The 19,025-nt window shown below is 41.1% G+C and overlaps 1 protein-coding gene across 1 annotated transcript in view; it reads left to right on the top strand.

Annotated features, from left to right (window-relative positions):
- Positions 1–19,025, top strand: part of LOC107295850 (CUB and sushi domain-containing protein 2-like) — a gene marked incomplete at both ends in the record, with an annotated part of 145,422 nt that overhangs the window by 99,962 nt on the left and 26,435 nt on the right. Inside the window, 5 exons of the mRNA XM_015825185.1 lie at positions 187–378; positions 2,406–2,544; positions 6,611–6,798; positions 13,938–14,132; positions 15,065–15,181. Coding sequence (XP_015680671.1) covers positions 187–378; positions 2,406–2,544; positions 6,611–6,798; positions 13,938–14,132; positions 15,065–15,181 — 831 coding nt within the window. The remainder of the gene's footprint in view (positions 1–186; positions 379–2,405; positions 2,545–6,610; positions 6,799–13,937; positions 14,133–15,064; positions 15,182–19,025) is intronic.

The raw sequence follows: 19,025 nt of genomic DNA, 5'->3' as shown, positions 1-19,025 counted from the left end.
CCATCCTTGCTCTAACTATGTGCAAGGTGGCTGCTCTTTGTACCCTGAGCACCTCCAGGAAATGCAGTGTACTATGCTCACCATGAATGTCATGTCGTAGCTTCAGCGTTTATGGAATAATTGAAAAATTCAGTGAATAATTCTGTTCCCTTGGTTCATCCCATTCCCTGACCTTTTTGCTCTTAGTGTCCACCGCCACCTCCTGCAATGACCCTGGGATTCCACAAAACGGGAGTCGGAGCGGTGACAGCAAGGAGGCAGGAGACAACATCATCTTCCAGTGTGATCCAGGATACACCTTGCAGGGGGACGCCAAGATCAGCTGTATGCAGATTGAGAACAGGTTCTTCTGGCAGCCTGACCCACCCACCTGCATAGGTACAGATGGGTAGAACAGGCCCATGACTGCAAATCAGAGCCAATGAGAAGGCCTTTCCTTCTCAGGATTCAGATATTGAATTAGTTGTGCTGGGGCACTTTACCCTTTTCCCTCTTTTGGGTTAAGAGTCAGTGTTAAGCAGAAGGATAGAGAAAACATCTAAGCAACTTGTAGGGTGGGATTCAAGGTAGCCCTTTGGGGTCCCAATCAAGGGAAATCGAATGAAATATATTCCTTTCTTAAGCTAGCTTAAGAATATGTTTTCTGCCCCACTCCAATGCTCTTTCTCTTCTTTTAGTGCAGGAGTCTCCAACCTTGGCAACTTTAAGACTTGTGGGCTTCAACTCCCAGCCATTGGCATGGCTGGCTGGGGAATTCTGGAAGCTGAAATCCACAAGTCTTAAAATTGCCAAGTTTGGAGACCCCTGTTCTAGTGGAAGGCAATCTTGGGCTTCTTATTTTAAGTGAGCAACCTAATAACGTGACACATCTCTAGCAGAGTGGGAAACGGGTAATTGGATGTGAATAGTTCCATCAGGATGGAGATTTACATTTGTTAGGCAAACGTCAAGGGCACGTTAACATGAACTTGCTTGTAGGGAGCTGTTGGTACAATGAGGAAATGTTGATGAGCCCACACAACAACAGCTTCGCTTCCCAAGAAACGCATACTCTTTTTATGACTGAGCTGACTTCTCGTTTTGAAGCCTCATCAAGCTTGTCTGGATTTAGTTATATGGCTTAAACCTAATAGAGGAAGGTATCAGCTGAGGAGTAGAACTGGAAAAGAGAGCTAGTTTGATAGTGGTTGAGGCACCAGTCTAGGAACCGGGAGACTGTGAATTCTAGTTCTAGTCCTTCCTTAGGCACAAAGCCTGGGTGACCTTGAGCCAGTCACTCTCTCTCAGCCCTAGAAGGAGATGAGATAAGGACAAACACTTCTGAAAACATTGCCAAGAAAACTGCAAAGACTTATCAAGGCAGTTACCAGGAGCCAAGACTGACTCAAAGGTGTGTGCACGTACATGTGCACACACACACACACACACACACACACACACACACAAGGGGGGGAGGTGTCTGGAAGAACAAATGTATACCCGCTTTCAGAACTTGAGTGTTTGTTATGTAAAATGCACAATGAAATGAACTTCAGAATTAAGCAAAAAAAAAAGGTGCTTCATTTGTTTAGCACAGCGGTAGGCAACCTTGGCTCTTTTATGACTCGTGGACTTCAACTCCCAGAATTCCTGAGCTAGCCATGATGAGGGAAAAGGAGAGGTTTCCAAGCTGAGCCAGGCTGGCTGAGGAATTCTGGGAGTTGAAGTCCACGAGTCTTAAAGTTGCCAAGGTTGCCTATTCCTGACCTAGATGATAGATAGATAGACAGACAGACAGACAGACAGACAGACAGACAGACAGACAGACAGACAGACAGACAGACAGACAGACAGACAGACAGACAGACAGACAGACAGACCTAGATCAGGGGTAGGCAACCTTGGCTCTTTTATGACTCGTGGACTTCAACTCCCAGAATTCCTGAGCCAGCCATGCTGAGGGGAAAGGGAGAGGTTTCCAAGCTGAGCCATGCTGGCTGAGGAATTCTGGAAGTTGAAGTCCACGAGTCTTAAAGTTGCCAAGGTTGAGGACCCCTGGTTTAGCATCACTTTTACAAAAGAGGAAAGTGGCCTGTAACTTAGTCCAAGGCTCACACAACATCAGCAAGTTATCAGGGTGTGGCAGGAATGGGAGGAGCAGGCTTTGCCGAATTTTATGGCAATTGGTTAAGCTAGCCATGAGTTTTCTCAATCAAAGCAGGAGTGGAGGGAGATTTTGGGGATGAAGGGGTAAAGTTCGAAAGCATTCTCATTTTGCTGCACAAACCATGGTTAATTACAGGTGGAGACATGGTCTTAGACTGCCTCAGGTTTAAAGTCTTAATTGGTCCTAAATGCAGGTATAGGTTGTTTGAGGGCGTCTCTCAAAACAAGCTGTGATTCTGCTCTCTCCTCTCCTCCTTTAGCACCTTGTGGTGGGATCCTGGCAGGACCTTCCGGGGTTATCTTGTCCCCCGGTTACCCAGAGCCTTACCCTCCAGGAAAAGAGTGCGATTGGAAGCTGACTGTCTCCCCGGATTATGTCATTGCTCTGGTGTTTCAAACGTAAGTGTAAGATACGGATGCAACTCAGTAAACTGAGATTAAACCTGTTGGTTCTCTCTGAAGAAATCACCTTTCTGTGCTAGAGGGGGGGTCCGATGGCACAGTGGCTTTAATGACACTCGGTTTGTCAGCAAAAAATGGTTGACACTCTGGCGGTTCAAGCCCATAACACGCAGGGCAGAATGAGCTCCCATCCTTTGCCCCCTAGCTCCTGTCTACCTAGCACAGGGGTAGTCAACCTTGGCTCTTTTATGACTCGTGGACTTCAATTCCCAGAATTCCTGAGCCAGCATAGCTGGCTCAGGAATTCTGGGAGTTGAAGTCCACGAGTCATAAAAGAGCCAAGGTTGACTATCCCTGACCTAGCAGTTCAAAAGCATGTAAAATGCAAGTAGATAAATAGGTACGACTCTGGTGGGAAAAGCTAGCAGCGTTTCCTTCTGGGGCTAGATCTGACCGGATGCGAGGCAAAGTCGGGGGAAGAAAGCCCAGATAATAATAATAATAATAATAATAATAATAATAATAATAATAATAATAATAATAATAATAATAATAATAATAATAATAATAATAATAATAAAGTTGGAAGGGACCTTGGAGGTCATCAAGTCCAACCCCCTGCTCAGGCAGGAAACCCTATCCCATTTCAGACAAATGGCTGTCCAGTCTCTTCCCAAAAATTTCCAGTGTTGGAGCATTCACTGCTTCTGGAGGCAGGTTGTTCCACTAGTTAATTGTTCTAACTGTCAGGAAGTTTCCCCTTAGTTCTAGGTTGCTTCTCTCCTTGATTAGTTTCCATCCGTTGCTTCTTGTCCTGCCTTCAGGTGCTTTGGAGAATAGCTTGACTCCCTCTTCTTTGGGGCAGACCCTGAGATACTGGAACGCTGCTATCCTGTCCCCCCTCATCCTTCTCTTCATTAAACTAGACATACCCAATTCCAGCAACCGTTCCTCATATGTTTTAGCCTCCAGTCCCATAATCCTCTTTGTTGCTCTTCTCTGTACTCTTTCTAGAGTCTCAGCATAACCCGACATTCTCCCGAATGCTGCTAGTCAGCTGGTGCAAAGCTAGTTCGCCCCTGTGGTATGCCATGGGTAGTGCACACGCATGAACAAAATGAACTAGCAATCTTAGGCTGCCAAAAATCTTTTGTAGTAAAAAAAAAAAAACATTGTAGACTTCCTTGGTTATATACGCCATATACTAAAAAAAACCCTACCACCCCTTTCTGTATTGTTACTGTCTCTTGACAGTTTCCCAGAAAAGAGGGGGTTGATTCACAGAAAAAAGAATCAACTATGCCAACAGATAGTTGCAAACCTTCTCGAATATCTGGGAAAAGACCTGCCTTGATGCAGGATCATAGGAAGACTGTTGGGGGAAAAAAATCAAAATGTCTGTGCCCCAAAGTGAGTGGAGATATATTGGTCAAAAATGGGGAGTAGTTCAGCTAGGCATCCAGAGCATGTGTCATGGCTCCGACACATGAAACTCTTCAAAGAACTTTGAGGCATTGTTTATCTTAAAGCATCTTTATTCGAGTAGCATAGCATTCGGCAATTACATAGGCAAAGCCAAAATCTGAATTCCCGTCCCCTGAGCACATAGTATCAAAGCACAATTCCCTCCTCTAATTAACAGTCATAAATCACATTCTCCCATTAGTTTGGAATGCAGGCTTTCCCTCCAGTTCCTCAACTCGCCATTTCTTATCGTCTCTTATTTCAAAAAACCTTGGTTCTCACACTAGTTACAATATTGTTATGTCTAAACTCCCATGCACATTCCTCCTCCTCCCCCCCCCAGTATCATCTAATTCTAACTCTAATTCTAAGAGTAAAACACAAGAAGGGAAATGGCTGCATCTCCCTATGTTGTCAAAGCAAGAACATCCGATGTTAGCAGCGTTGACAGCATGATCACATGACTGCAGGAGTATGTGCAACCTTTTGTAAGGGCCAGAAGTACTTTACAAACTGTAAAGCACCCATTCTAAGGCTGTTGTGCGGTAAGTTGAGAAATACCTGTAAAAAACCTGGATGGAAGCTCATTGTTCTACAAAGCTGGTGTTGCTTCCTTCATAAAATATTCATTTCTTGCAGCAAACCACATTTTTCTAGTAGGATTCCCACATCTTAAAGTTCCCAACTTTAAGTAAACATAACACCACGGTATACAAATTAATCTATACATGCCGTAGTTTTTTGTTACTGATGCATAACCTGCCCTCTGTTTTTGCAGCGAAGCGCAACTGTAGATTCACTACAGTAGCTTTCAAGTCTACGCTGCTTCTTGCATCATAACATTTCCCGCAGAGCATTCTGCGTTTAAGCCTACAACGTGGCATTATCTACTTACAAAAGTAGATATAAATTCATATCACCAACCAACACACTTCTGCTTCCACCACAATTTATATATATTTAGCCACTGAACAACCAAGAGGGCATTACAACTCCTGCTCTTTGTTGATTTATTCGCTAGGTATTCATTTAGCCCTCACTCACGCTTTTTTCTTTCATAATTTAAACTATTTTAATTAAATTCATTGTCATATTTTACTAAAGATTTTAGGAAGGAGCGTGCAAGCCGATATAAACTAATAAAGAATGAGAAAAAGAAAAGAAGAAAAAAAATCAAAGCAAACGCTAAAAGTGCATGAAAGGAAAAATATATAAAAAGAAAAAGGGAAGAGGAATAGAAATAAAAAAAAAAAGATTTAAAGAAGGGACATCCAGTCTACTTTGAACCAGTTAGAAGTTTAATTATAAGTTTACCTCTTGCTCTATGGCTACAGCATAATTCTCTTTCTATAATATGTTTTGTGTAAACATCAAAACCATAAATCATAAGCTCATTTTTTTCCCTGTTTCACGTAAAATGTCTACAAGAAGTTTCCAATACACATAGATATTACCTCTTCTCTGATCAAAGAAATCAATTTAACCATCTCAGCAAATTCCATCCTCTTCACCAACCGTCCCTCCATTGCAGATAGTGCTCAATCTTTCCATCTTTGTGCATATAATAATCTTGCTGCGGTTATATTCATGCTTCATTTTCATCATCTGTAGCTCTACCACTTTCAGCAGTCATCTTCCCATACAATTTATATAACCATCCTTTCATACAATTTGTAGCAATTTACAATCTATAGCTCTACCACTTTGCAAAAATGTATAATTTTTTTCATGACTCCAGCCAATTCCCATTTGTCATAAATGTTCTCCAAGTCAACAAAAATGCAGTACTTTTCTTAACTTTCATATACTTTTCAATGCCTTCTTGTCTGCACAGCCTGACATCAAAACCACTTCCCAAATGTTATTCATTGCCACCCCTTGTACTCAATTAACCAGAATTCTACCAGGTCTCTTCCCAGACATACTTAATAAAATAGCCCTTGTGTCTCTCCTTTCTGTGCCTTGCCTTGTATAAAGGAATAACAAGGACATTCCTTCAAGCCCCATATCCCCATATCCCCATATCCTTCTTGTGCCATATCCGTTATCGGACATTGGCGATCCTGTTTTTATCAGCAGCCGCACGAAAAAGTGCTGCTGAGTTTTGTCCAAACCAGTCCCTTAGATTTTGAAGCCACGATGTTCTTCTTCTGCCTGGACCTCGTTTGCCTTCAATCTTCCCCTGGAGGATTAAATGGAGTATGCCGTATTTTTCTGGGTGTCGCATCACATGTCTGAAATATTCTAATTTTCGTTTTTTAATTGTTTTGATGATTTCCCTTGGCTTTCCCAGGCGGCTTATCACCTCCTCATTTCTGATCTTGTCAGCCCAGCTTATACGTATCAGCCGCCTGTAAATCCACATTTCAAATGTTTCTAGTCTGAAATGTGTGTGTGTGTGTGTGTGTGTGTGTATGTATATATATACACCAGACAATAAAACTAATTCATTGATGAGATATGGACATGCCTCTGTTCTTGTCTCGCAATGTTTTGCCAATGTCCATTGTTGTTCTGAGGCTGAGAGAGTTCCATTGTATCGCTGGTCTTTGTAGTCAGATATTTGATACACTTAGTTTTCTTTATTTTTCCCTTTCAGGTTTAATTTGGAACCCGGGTATGATTTCCTGCACATCTATGATGGGCCCAGCTCACTTAGTCCCCTGATTGGGAGTTTCTATGATACCCAAGTCCCAGAGAGGATTGAGAGCAGCAGTAACAACCTCTTCCTGGCCTTCCGCAGTGATGCTTCTGTCAGCAACACAGGATTTGTCATCCATTACACAGGTATGTCACGTATCTTGTAGATATGCATGTCGTCCTTCCTGTCTTCCTTCATGTACCTGCAAGCAGATTTCAAATCTCATTTGATTCAGGTTACAGTTAGAACAATTAACCAGTGGAACAACCTGCCTCCAGAAGCGGTGAATGCTCCAACACTGGAAGTTTTTAAGAAGAGACTGGACAGCCATTTGTCCGAAATGGTGTAGGGTTTCCTGCCTGAGCAGGGGGTTGGACTAAATGACCTCCAAGGTCCCTTCCAACTTTGCTGCTGCTGCTGCTGCTGCTACTACTACTACTACTACTACTACTACTACTACTACTACTACTACTACTATTAGGTGTAGCAGCTGCAAAAAAAAATCTATTTCTGCATTTGTGAGTGCTTCTAAATATATTGGATAGATATATTGGAATTCAGCTCCGTCTTTCTCCACCCATTGAGCCCACTCTCGTAACCTTTGTGGTGACGTGGTTTTGTACCCTGGAATTATAGCTGCTGGAGTCAAGTCCAATAATCGGTTAAAAGGCATGCAATAAAGCTGATGTAATCATTTTTGTTATGTGGTAAAGTCTGAGAATTAAGCCCATGCAAGAAAGGAATTAGAAAAAATATATATTTTTGAAAGAAAAGTCATCTGCTAAGGGGGTGCATCATAGGAGTAGGAGGAAATTGTAGAGGTGACTTACATGTTTTATTTTGCCCTTTTCCCATTCCTCCTCTGTATCAGAGCAATCCAGTCCCTTCTCCTTCACTCTTAGAGACCAGTGTGTGCTCTCTTTCTATTCCCTTCTGGCTTTTGGTTTCTGCCCTATTGAAGCACATCAGGTGCAATACTTTCATGCTGCAGAGGGTTTAAAAGATTTGTTTGATACACACAGGAACTTAGCATGCACCAGAGAGAAGGAGGTGAGAGAAAAAACTATTTGTATTCTATGGAGAATGCACTGATCACATTTTTATCTGTTACCCTTCCTTCTTTCCAACCCTAGTTCATTCAAAGTGGAAAAGAAAACCTTTTCAAGTTTTCTTTGTTCTTTGGTTCATGAAACAAACACACAAACTGATAGAACGTAGGGACATGTAGACTTTGCTACAAGAGAGATCATCTTGGCACATCAGTCTGAGCAACTGCCCATGAACAGGAGGTTGATAATGGCAATCTGGCCAGCTGGCATTGCATTGACTCTTCAGGTAGAGTAGCGCCACCACTTTGAGACACTTTGTCATGTCAGAAGAAAGTGGCATGGGGTGAATCACCTAATTGAAGCATCTGGCTAGTGATGCCCACACTCCAAATAGACAGGGTTGTGCCCAGCCTTTCTTCTACTTTGCATAGATGTGCCAATAAGCGAATGGTTAAAACAAAGCGAACTTGTGTGTGTGTGCGTCTCTCTCCTTCTCTCTCTCTCTCTCTCTCTCTGTGCGTGGGAAACCACAAGGAAATAAAACTCCTAGATGGAAGGCAGTGGCAAAGTACTTTTGTAGCGTTTCTAAGAAAACTACTTAGCTGTGTCTATGTAATCAATGGAGGATAGACTCAAGTAAAGAGATTTTTTTTATGCCTGGATACACAACCTAAAAATGCTAAGCAGGACCAAATAAAATAAACTCCAAATTGGGTTAAAGTGGTCTTCGTGGGGGAGAGGGGTGCAATGTCATATGAACCCATTGCTCATCACAACAGGGACATTTAAATTGACTTAAAGATTGCCACAGGTACTAAAACATACTTGAAAATCTCCCAAGGTATTCCTATTAAGATAAAAATCAACGAGATTACCAATGGTAATTTGTTGAAATGACAAAACTCATTCAGTGATATCACTTTTACAATACAGATAGTTCTTGAATTACAATAATTTGTTCAGTGACTGTTAGATGTTATGAGAGTCCTGAAAGAAGGACTGGTCCTTGAAGTTTGATAAGATTTTCTGATAGGTTTTGGATAATGATGTTTGGGAAGCACTACTCTAAATTGTCATAGAGATTATGATCTATGATTGATGTGGTGTAAAACCATGATTGTGGATAGCAATGGACTAGGGACATATATTCAAGGGTTATCCTCTTGATGTTCTCCAGAAGTGGTGGAGTAATTCTTTCCAGCAATGGTCCAGGAGGTTCAGAAGGAGCAGATCCTACATGCCTGGAGGGGTTGGGATCTAAGGCTGCTGTAGTGGATGACTAGGACATCCAGCATCATTTTAAGATGGTTACAGGAAGAAAGTACCCTGAGAAAAGACCCTCAAGAAAACACCACATTCAGTGGAGTTTGCGAGCCCCTCCTCTTTCTCTGCCAGTACTTTGTTGTGCAATGTGAAGTGTTATTTTATTCCTCTCCAAGTAAGCATCAAGACAGAGATCAAGCCTGTAGCTGAGACGCCTGACGGGGGTGGGAGGCATTGTGTCAAGCCAAAGATGTAGCTGCTACTTAGATAAAAGACAACTTGGCTCTTCAAAACAACAAGAATAAGTGTAGAGTGATCACAGGAATATAGTGGGACAGAGGATTTTTTTTTCTTTTAGCAAAAACTGGCTTCATAATAAGCTTTAGAAATAAACACCGTGGAAAGAGAAGAAAAGATTCTTTCTCTGCTTCTTTGACTTATCAGTGGCTTATTGGCATTGATCTATGAAGAGTGGCTTTTATGACCTAGCATCATCCAGGCAATCACTCTGGGTCACAACTGGGGGGGTTAGATTATATGGTAGATGACTAGCACGCAAACCAACTAAAGCCCTCCCAAACATCTTAAGTAGACCAAAAGACTCAGTAGCTCAGAAAAAGAAAAAAAACAGGAGTCATCTACAAAATACAATGTAAGGATTGTAGCATCCCCTTGTGTAGGATACATGGGCAGAAGACAAGCAGAAAGCATCCATGAACACCAACTAGCAGTCAGAAGACATGAGAAAAATTCCTCAATTGAACAACACATCGACAGACTTCACCGTAGTTTCAACTGGGAAACTAAACATCCTAGACCTAGATCATCTAAGTCCAAAAACACAAGAGAATTCCTGGAAGCCTGGCACTCAGGAAAATCAGCCACCAGTTGGCACATCGAGATAAACCTACATACCATTCAAAAGAGACAATCAAAAAGCTAAAAGACCACAATATCACATCACCAGCAATCAAAACGCGGATAAGCAGCAATTAACACCAAGATTAATACTAGACCAACAATCAAGCAGTAAACAATACCCCAATCAAGGAACTACTAACTGAGACAAACAATCATACAGTAAACAGCCTAATCAAGGAACTACCAAGAACACTCCCACCAACATCAGCTGGACAAGCCAGTTGTGTATAAAAAGACAGCAAATCCCACTCTCTTCTAGCACTGATGCTGTTACACAACCAAACAGCCAAGCTTAGAGAGCACCAAGGACCCCCACAGTTCAAACTATTGCATGTAGACAATATCTTTAGCTGTTGGTAAATTCTTTCTGACAGGGGCCTTTTACAGATGTGAGAAGGCCCTGGGCAATGGAGAAAATAGACTGTGACTATCACCTCCAATGTGAAAACAATACCCTTTTATAGATCTGAAGGTAGGGCGTGTATTTTTGGAAGTCTCAATCCAGAAATACTTCAGACTCATTTCCCATGTGTCCATCCATCACCTAGAAAACAGAGTTTTGCTAATGGTACAGAAGCAATTTACAAGGAAATCAGAACGGATGACCTACTTAATGAGGAAATGCTAACAGGACAAGTTTGAACCATTGGAGGACGGGAGAAAGAACAGTGTTCTCCTCTTCCTCTTCCTCCTCCTCCTCCTCCTCCTCCTCCTCCTCCTCCCCATGACAATCTAATTCCCAAATATGCTTTCTGATTGTGCCAGGGCCATGCTGTTCACAATTAAAATAAAATATAATAAAAAGTTCTGGTCTTTTAATGAGCAATTTTCAAATGACAAAACCTCTAGATTAATCAAAGCCTCTAATTATATTTTATGCATGAAGAAAGAAGAAGAAAAAAAAGATTACACACGGGAAAGTGAGAAAAAAAAAACCCCACACATTTGGCTAATTTCTTTGTTTCAAGTCTTGACTGATTTTTTTAATGTCTCTCTATCTTTTTGTCCGTCTGTTAAAACTGACCACCGTGCTCCTCTGCTTAGAAGTAAACCTCAATTGAGTTAAAAGAAGGCCCTTCCTTGGCGACAGAACCGTCTGTAATCACCTTTCAATTATCTTGGCTGTGTTGCTCATCAAGTTAAGAGATTCGCTCTGGAAAGGGACCTTTGCTCAGTCGGAGAGATGCTTGAGGAATTTAATTTTTTTATAAATTCTAATACAATCAGCATCTTCTAGGTTAATGTGGGGCAGGAATTTATAGCTCTCGACCAGCTTTTGCAGTTCCTACATTTTCCAAGGTAACTTTCTTAAAGCTGCAGTGCATCAATTTTACTCATGTCAGATCTGCTCTATGGCTATGGAGCCAGAACTTCTGGACCCACCGTTGACACTGGAATTGAAAGTTGTTTGTTTGTTTGTTTTTCTCCACTGTAATATTGTCTGTATCCATAAATAGCTCTTGAAAGAAACATGCTTCCTGCTTCTTCCACAACTACCTGGATGCCTGTAGATGTTCTTTCTGCTCAAAGTGGTGATGAAGGATTAGCCCAAACTGGGTTCCATCCCCCAATATTTTTTTTTCTTCATTTCTGTTTGTCAGATTCCACTCTTTCTTTTTCCAACAGTTACTGATGCTTCTGTTGTTGTTTTGAACAATCTCCATCCTGAGTATAATTATACATTATCTTAGCCTGATTATAATTAAAGCCAGTGCAGATAGTAATTGGCCTGTTCAGAAAAGCAGATTGTTTCCTTGCTGTTTTTCATAAGCAGGGATCCTTAACAAAAGTTATAATTGCAGTTTGGGCTGTTATGTTCTCTTTAAATAATGGATTGCTTTTCACCATATGACATTCTCCAATATTTCTTGGAATTGAATCCAGGGAGTATCTGAAAGAGGACAGGCAAAACAATCAAGATGGCTGCTGCAGGTTGTGTGATTGATATCCCGCCCCTTTTTTTTTTTTTGCAAGCCGATGTGACTTTGATCATACCATGTTTTTAATATAAATAAATAATTGTGTGATTGATGTCCCGCCCTTTTTCTTTTGCAAGCATTGCAAAAATTGCAAAAACCTCACTGATGTGACTTTGATCATACCACGTTTTTAATATAAATAAATAATTAAAGTAATTGTTTTCGATTTATAAGTTCATTTATAAAGACAAGAGGTTTTTTTTAAAAAAAACCAACCTAATAATAAAATTACAAAATGTACTGTATATTGCGATGCCCATTGAAAGAGGATGAAGTATCAATCACATGACCAGCTTGCCTTTTTGACACACAGACACAGTAAACATATACTCCAATCCTGGATCTCAAACAAACATAGACAATGATCTGGGACTGAGTTTCTTTTGGCTTTCAGGCATGTATTTCAGACAGAGAAGCATGGAAACAGAAATGTGGGATCCTACATTTCCGCAGGCAAATAAAATTTCTGATTGATAGACCCATGAGATCTCTGCCTTGGCTAGACATGGCTTAAGACTAGAACCTCTATTTTCCCCTGAGTTGAAGCAACGAGATTTGCAATGTCCATTCTTGTAACAGGCAGACAGTAATTGCCCTCTGAGCAGGACAAGTCTGGAATTAATAAGATATCCCACTAACCCTGAATTCAGCAATTCACTCTCCATTTCAGGCTGTAGAGACTGATCTCAAGGGCTGTAAATCTACGTTTACATGGATTTGAGTATTGGTATTCGTGACATCAGTGGCACTGATGAACTTCACCATTTGTTCCCGAATTAACAACCTAGAAATGGTTGTTTGGGCACCAATGAAGAATTTTGTAGCTACGATGATTAACAAAAACCATCTTTTGAGCTAGTACTTGGAATTGACAACCAGACAATGTAAATGGATTCTCTGCACCCTTCCTATAGCCTAAAGATTGATATTGCACCACTGGAAAGATAAATGTATGGCACATTTTACTCAATGGATTGAGGACTTGATTGCACTTGTCACCTACTGCTGATAGATGTTGTATGGACAAATATAATGAAATATGGGCCTTTTTTATACAAAATACAATAGGTCAAAAATAATAGTTATATCAGTGTATTAGTTATATGTATTCAAATAATAATTGCATTAAATAATTACCCCTGGAATTGTCTATGGAGATTTTCAATAATCCAGATCATGGTTGTCCCAAAGGCGCTTTTCAAAGGCAGGTGGACTTTCTTAGAAACTGGACTTTCTTAAAAGTCCAGTTACCTTTCAAAGAGCATCTTTGGGACTTCTGTAGAACTGTAACTATTTTCTCAGGCCAAAGAAACAAGATTGACATGTGGAATTACTTAAGGGTAGTTTCCTTTATTGTTCTTCACCTATCTTCGCCTATAGATCTTGTCAGACTAAAGCAACTATCTGTATAACTATAGATATATTCTGTGAACTACTGTGAGCTGCTAGTGAGAAACCAATCTTAACCTCTTCCTGCTGATCATACTTTCCAAGCTCTGCTGCCTCTTTGCCTTGTGGGAGGCAGCCACCCCGCCCCCCCTTTCTGGGAATCCAGACTACATTCCACCACATTTTTACTGTTACTTGGTATACTTTTTTTTCTTTATTATATTTTTTTTTTNTAATAATAATAATAATAATAATAATAATAATAATAATAATAAAGTTGGAAGGGACCTTGGAGGTCATCGAGTCCAACCCCCTGCTCAGGCAGGAACTCTACACCATTTCAGACAAATGGCTGTCCAGTCTCTTCTTAAAAACTTCCAGTGTTAGAGCTTTCACCGCTTCTGGAGGCAGGTTGTTCCACTGGTTAATTGTTCTAACTGTCAGGAAGTTTCTCCTTAGTTCTAGGTTGCTTCTCTCCTTGATGAGTTTCCATCCGTTGCTTCTCGTCCTGCCTTCAGGTGCTTTGGAGAATAGCTTGACTCCCTCTTCTTTGGGGCAGCCCCTCAGATACTGGAACACTGCTATCATGTCCCCCCTCATCCTTCTCTAATGGAATTTGGTGCTCAGGTTAAGAAAGCAAGGCCAGAAGTACCAGGAAATTGATGTTCAGATTTTTTTTTCCAGAAAACCCCAGAGAATCCTGCTTTGATCCAGGTCTAATTAAGAATGGGACTCGAGCTGGAAGTGAGCTGAAGCTGGGCTCCACAATCACATACTACTGTGACAGTGGTTATATGATTGAAGGGGTGTCCACTGTGACGTGTGTCATGGGAGGAGATGGGAAACCTGTGTGGAACAAGCCAAGGCCCATGTGCACAGGTAAGCTGGAGGTCTTCTGAATTCAGGTTGAGTGTCGCTTTTCTTCTGATACATATACCTATACATGATGTTGTTCGTCCATCGATTTTCGATGAAGACCTTGACATCTTGTGCATTATGGGCCATCAGCGGTGTGTCCGTAGATGGCTGATGAGACCGATGTTAGCACGGAATGTTCTGCCACATACTGAACAGAGAAATGTGGACACTGTTGCTTCAGCATTTGCAGCTCTGGCTTTACGGAGTGCTTGCTTCTCTTGTGCCAAGATTGTCCTCCTGTGTTCATATGTCTGGCACCCCTGGTAAACCAGGGTACGCCATGTCGGTCGATCATGCGCCAAAAATTCCCAAGAGATGGTGTCAATATCCAGGGACTTGAGAGAGGCTCTCAGCGTGTCTTTGTATCGCTTCTTTTGTCCCCCATGCGATCGCTTTCCTTGAGACAGCTCACCATAGAAGAGCTGTTTAGGGATGCGATGGTCTGGCATCCTTACAACGTGGCCTGCCCAGCGCATTTGGGCTTTCATCAACAGAGTGTAAACTGATGATAGGGCTGCTCTGGAGAGGACATCTGTATCTGGTATCTTATCCTGCATATATATTTCTTTTCCATCTCAAAAATGTTTTGTTTTCCATATCATGTCCCATAGGCCAACAACCTCATTATCTAGGGCATTCCTTGAAATTCTCCACCATTTGAAATCAATTTCTGTAGAACAATCATTCATTAGGGTTTTATTGCTCCCAGTGTATAATGCAGCATAAGTTATAAAAAATGTATCAGGTACAGGTTCTGCTTAAGATGCATTCTGCAGCATGCCTGCTGCTTATTGCCTATTGAGTTAATAGAGTATTCTGGGCCAGCAATCTGGGGAAGAAAAAGGAGGCAAATATCAGAAGCTAACCTCATTTTTCCTTTCTCCATGTTGTAGCACCATGTGGAGGTCAGTACACGGGGTCGGATGGTGTCGTCCTGTCCCCCAACTACCCTCAGAACTACACCAGTGGACAAGTGTGCCTGTATTTCATCGTTGTGCCCAAAGATTATGGTATATCCCTATTGTTCATGCCTTCTGGCCCTTTTCTGGTTGTAGTGTTGATACAGAAAGGTGAGCAGAGATAATATGAGGCAGGGATTCCTAATGGCACCCAACAGAATGGTGGAATCCGTAGCTGAGTATACAGGGCTTTTCAAGATTCTTCACCAAATTTGCCAGCTGAAAAACTATGCAGATGACATCTCTCAATTTACCTTGCAGACAGAAAAAGTCTAAAACAATTTCTCAAAAGGGTAGGTTTATTCCTTAGAACCAGTTTGGGATAGTGGTTAAGACATGAGGTTCAAAACTGGGAGACCAGGAGTCTTGCTGTAATCACGAAACCAGCTGGGTGATTGGGGACCAATCACTTTCTCTCCGCCCCAGGAAGGAAGCAATCATGGCTCTGAAATCATGGCTAGAAAGCAGCAAGCACCTGTTCATGTAATCAGCAGGAATCAAGGTTGACTTCAAGGTAATGAGAGCTGGTTTGGTATGGTCATGATGGTGCTGGATTAAAAGCCAGGAGATCATGGATTCTAGTCCCACCTTACTGTAGTGGCCAAAATTGTGGAAACCTTTTGGGAAAAGTGTATTTTTGAGGTTTGATGGCTAATAACACCACTTTTTTTGGAGTAGTACCATCAAAGTATATATCAATGGAAAGCTAATTTAATCAAGAAGGTCATGCAACATAGTTTGTTCAATTATCTGTACTGTATTCTATGAAAGGTTATAGCCAAATAACCAGAAAAAGGAAGCACAACTTGCTTAAGTTGATCTCAGGTAGCTTTCCTTCACCTGATTGTAGCCAATGAGCTTGAGTGTTTAGAGAGCCAATCAGGTGTCATCTTGTTTCGGCCATGAGCCAATCAGATCACAGTAGGATTCAGTGATTGATGTCATGTATTGAAGCTGAGAAGCTGAAAAACAAGTTGCACAAATTTGGCAAAATAATTTCTTTCAGCTGCTGGTCTCTCCTAGTAACTTTTGCATTCAGTGTTAAGTTAATTTTGAACCAATATCTGAAGTTCCAATGACTTTAACTGACACAAATGCATTTGTGCATGCATGTGCCTAAAGCAGATGTGTCAAACGTCATGCAACGTATCGGATGACGCGGCTTCCGGATGACGCGTCCAGCCCACAGGCCGGCAGTTTGACACCCCTGGCCTAAAGCCTTCTTGAAGCTGCTTAGACGCATATCTTGTGGGGGGGGGGAATTATTGGATCATCCCTTCACATCCTTATGCTTTTTAGATATGGGGAGAGAATTCCTGACATGTCCCAACAGACATCTAGAGCAGGGGTCCCCATTCCCAGTCCGTGGACCAGTACCGGGCTGCGGCATACCAGCAACCGGACCGCACAAACAAGCAAAGCCCCATCTTCGGGATGCAGGCAGCACACAAAACCACACACCCACCGGTTTGCGGAAAAACCTCTTTCCACGGAACCGGTCCCTGGTGCCCAAAAGGTTGGGGACCTCTGTTCTAGAGAATACCTGATTATATTAACAATTTGCTTGGAATTAAGTCCTTCTTTATACAGTATCTTTCTTGAGTTTCTTGCCAGACATTCCGCCGAATGGCTAATAAGACGGTTTTGTTTTCCCTGTAGACTGTGAATTATGCATATGCCATTAACGAATTTTACAACTTCAAGGAGCTTTAGTGCTTTGGCATAAAACTGCATAGAAATCAGTACCACAAATGTTTTTGATACATGGCTGTATGTTTCCTCTCCTAGGCCCTGACATTGTTTATAGCTGGTTCAATATGTTACTAGCTAAAGGTCCATTAGCTTCAGTAAGGGTGGAAAAATAAAATCGCAGAGCTGGCAAGGATCATTGAAATGTCTTGGTCAATGGAGAAATCCAAATTAACTACCCCCACCCCCAGGTGATAGTCCATTTTTGAACACATATGGACACATCTAGGTGAAGTGGAGTCTACCACTCCCTGGATCATTGCTTCCATTGCCAAATTTCTCTTACTGTTAAGAAGACTTTTTCCCCTAGCATTCGGCAAGAACGAGCCTACATAGGATAAATTTGATATCAGTTTTATTTTTAAAAAACTCTATCAGTATTTGAGTGTCCTTGAGTCTCTTTTTATAGAGCTAAAGTGAAATCCAAGTTTTAAAAAATAAGAGATGAAATATATTTTAAAAACCTGCAAAGGGTCATAGTCTCAATTTTTCACAGCTTGCACATTTTCTCCTCCTATTCCCAGGTATAAAATTTATTATAATGTCGCAATTAAAATCTGGCAAGGCTATCATAGAGCAGGGGGAAAAAATGTGTCAGTGCCAACCTTGGTTCACTGATTACCATTTGGCCATTCTCAGTAATGAGCAATCAGTGAGTCTTTTTAAAAATTATTATTTTTCCCATATTATTTATGTCTTGCTTGTTACTTGTAGGAAAATCCCAAAGCAGGAATATCACTGATTTTAAAAATAGTTGCAATTAAACATAAATAATTCAGTTTCAAATGTGTGTCCTGCTACCTCCCATTGGTTGGAACCATACATTCCTATGACTCAAGGTCAAACATGCTGTGATTCAGAATCAAATAAAACCAGACCAGAAAATGCAGCTATATACCTATTAAACATATGAACCAACAGATTGGATGAATAAACTAGTGCACTGCTGTAGCCAAACCAATCCAAAATGGGGTGAGCCAAGTCAAAGTTGACCTTCACATTTGTATATTTCTAATACTTCCTGCGTTCATCCTTTCCCTCCTTGAATTGCTGAAAATACCAACAGGACAAGCAAAGGTAGAGTTTCAGAAACAGAACAACAGCAGATAATATCCCAAATTGGTCCATTGGCTGCAACGTGTTGAAGTTGTCAATATTTCCAATGACTCTTCTTGCTTAGAAGGATGAAACCTCCAGAGCTTCAAACTGCTGCTGTAATAGAATAGAAGAGAATATTTCATAATCCTACTTGTTTCAGTATATAAGTGGCCCTTATCTAGTTGCAGGTATTCAAAGATTCTGCAAAGCTCTAAGGAAAAGAGACTCTTCTAAAAGAGTCCACCAAATTTTAAGCCAGTTTCCTCTTCTTCCCATCACTGCTCCATCCCTTCTCATTTGACCCTCCCCCCTCTTTTCTTGGTCATGTTCTGTGGGGGTCAAATGCTATTAAGCATATTAGTCCACGTTGAAGTGGCATTTGGAAGAGGGACTAAATTTATATATATATATATATCTGCTAACTTCAGCATTTGGTCAAATACATACAGAAAGGGAGATATCATGCAGAATAAAAATATATCACACAGAAGAAGGCCACAGAAAGGAGGTTTATAATAATTATTTTAATTCCCGGAGGATAAATATTGATTGAATGTTAGAAAAAGCTCTGAACTGTAGGAGCAATTTGACAGCTGAACCAGCTCCATCACTGAAGGTTTTTAAGAACAGGTTGGATAGTCACTTATCTGAAATGGTATAGGTTCTCCGGCTTGAGCAGGGGGCTGGACTAGAAGACCTCCAAGGTCCCTTCCAGCTTCTATTCTATTCTATTCTATTCTATTCTATTCTATTCTATCCTATTCTATTCTATTCTATTCCAAACAGCTGGTAAATTGCCCTTCAATTTGCTGGGGAATTCTGGGTGAGAAATGCAGGCTGGGAAATTCTGGAAGTTTAACTCCACATATCTTAAAGGTCCTAAGGTTGAGAAAAGCTGATCTATCACATGGATGCTGGACAGTAAGATGAGTGGCATATACATTTAATAAATTAAATAAATGACAGGGATGTTTTGAATGGGATTCCAGAACCGGTCAGAGAGATGGATTCAGTGCATTAATAACCCCCTCTCAAAATCTTGGGGCTC

Source organism: Protobothrops mucrosquamatus, unplaced genomic scaffold (genome assembly GCF_001527695.2).
Source record: "Protobothrops mucrosquamatus isolate PMUCROS unplaced genomic scaffold, P.Mucros_1.0 scaffold2535, whole genome shotgun sequence".
Classification (NCBI taxonomy): Eukaryota; Metazoa; Chordata; class Lepidosauria; order Squamata; family Viperidae; genus Protobothrops; species Protobothrops mucrosquamatus.
Note: the sequence above shows the minus strand (reverse complement) of the source record. Positions and strands in the feature narration are given on the sequence as shown.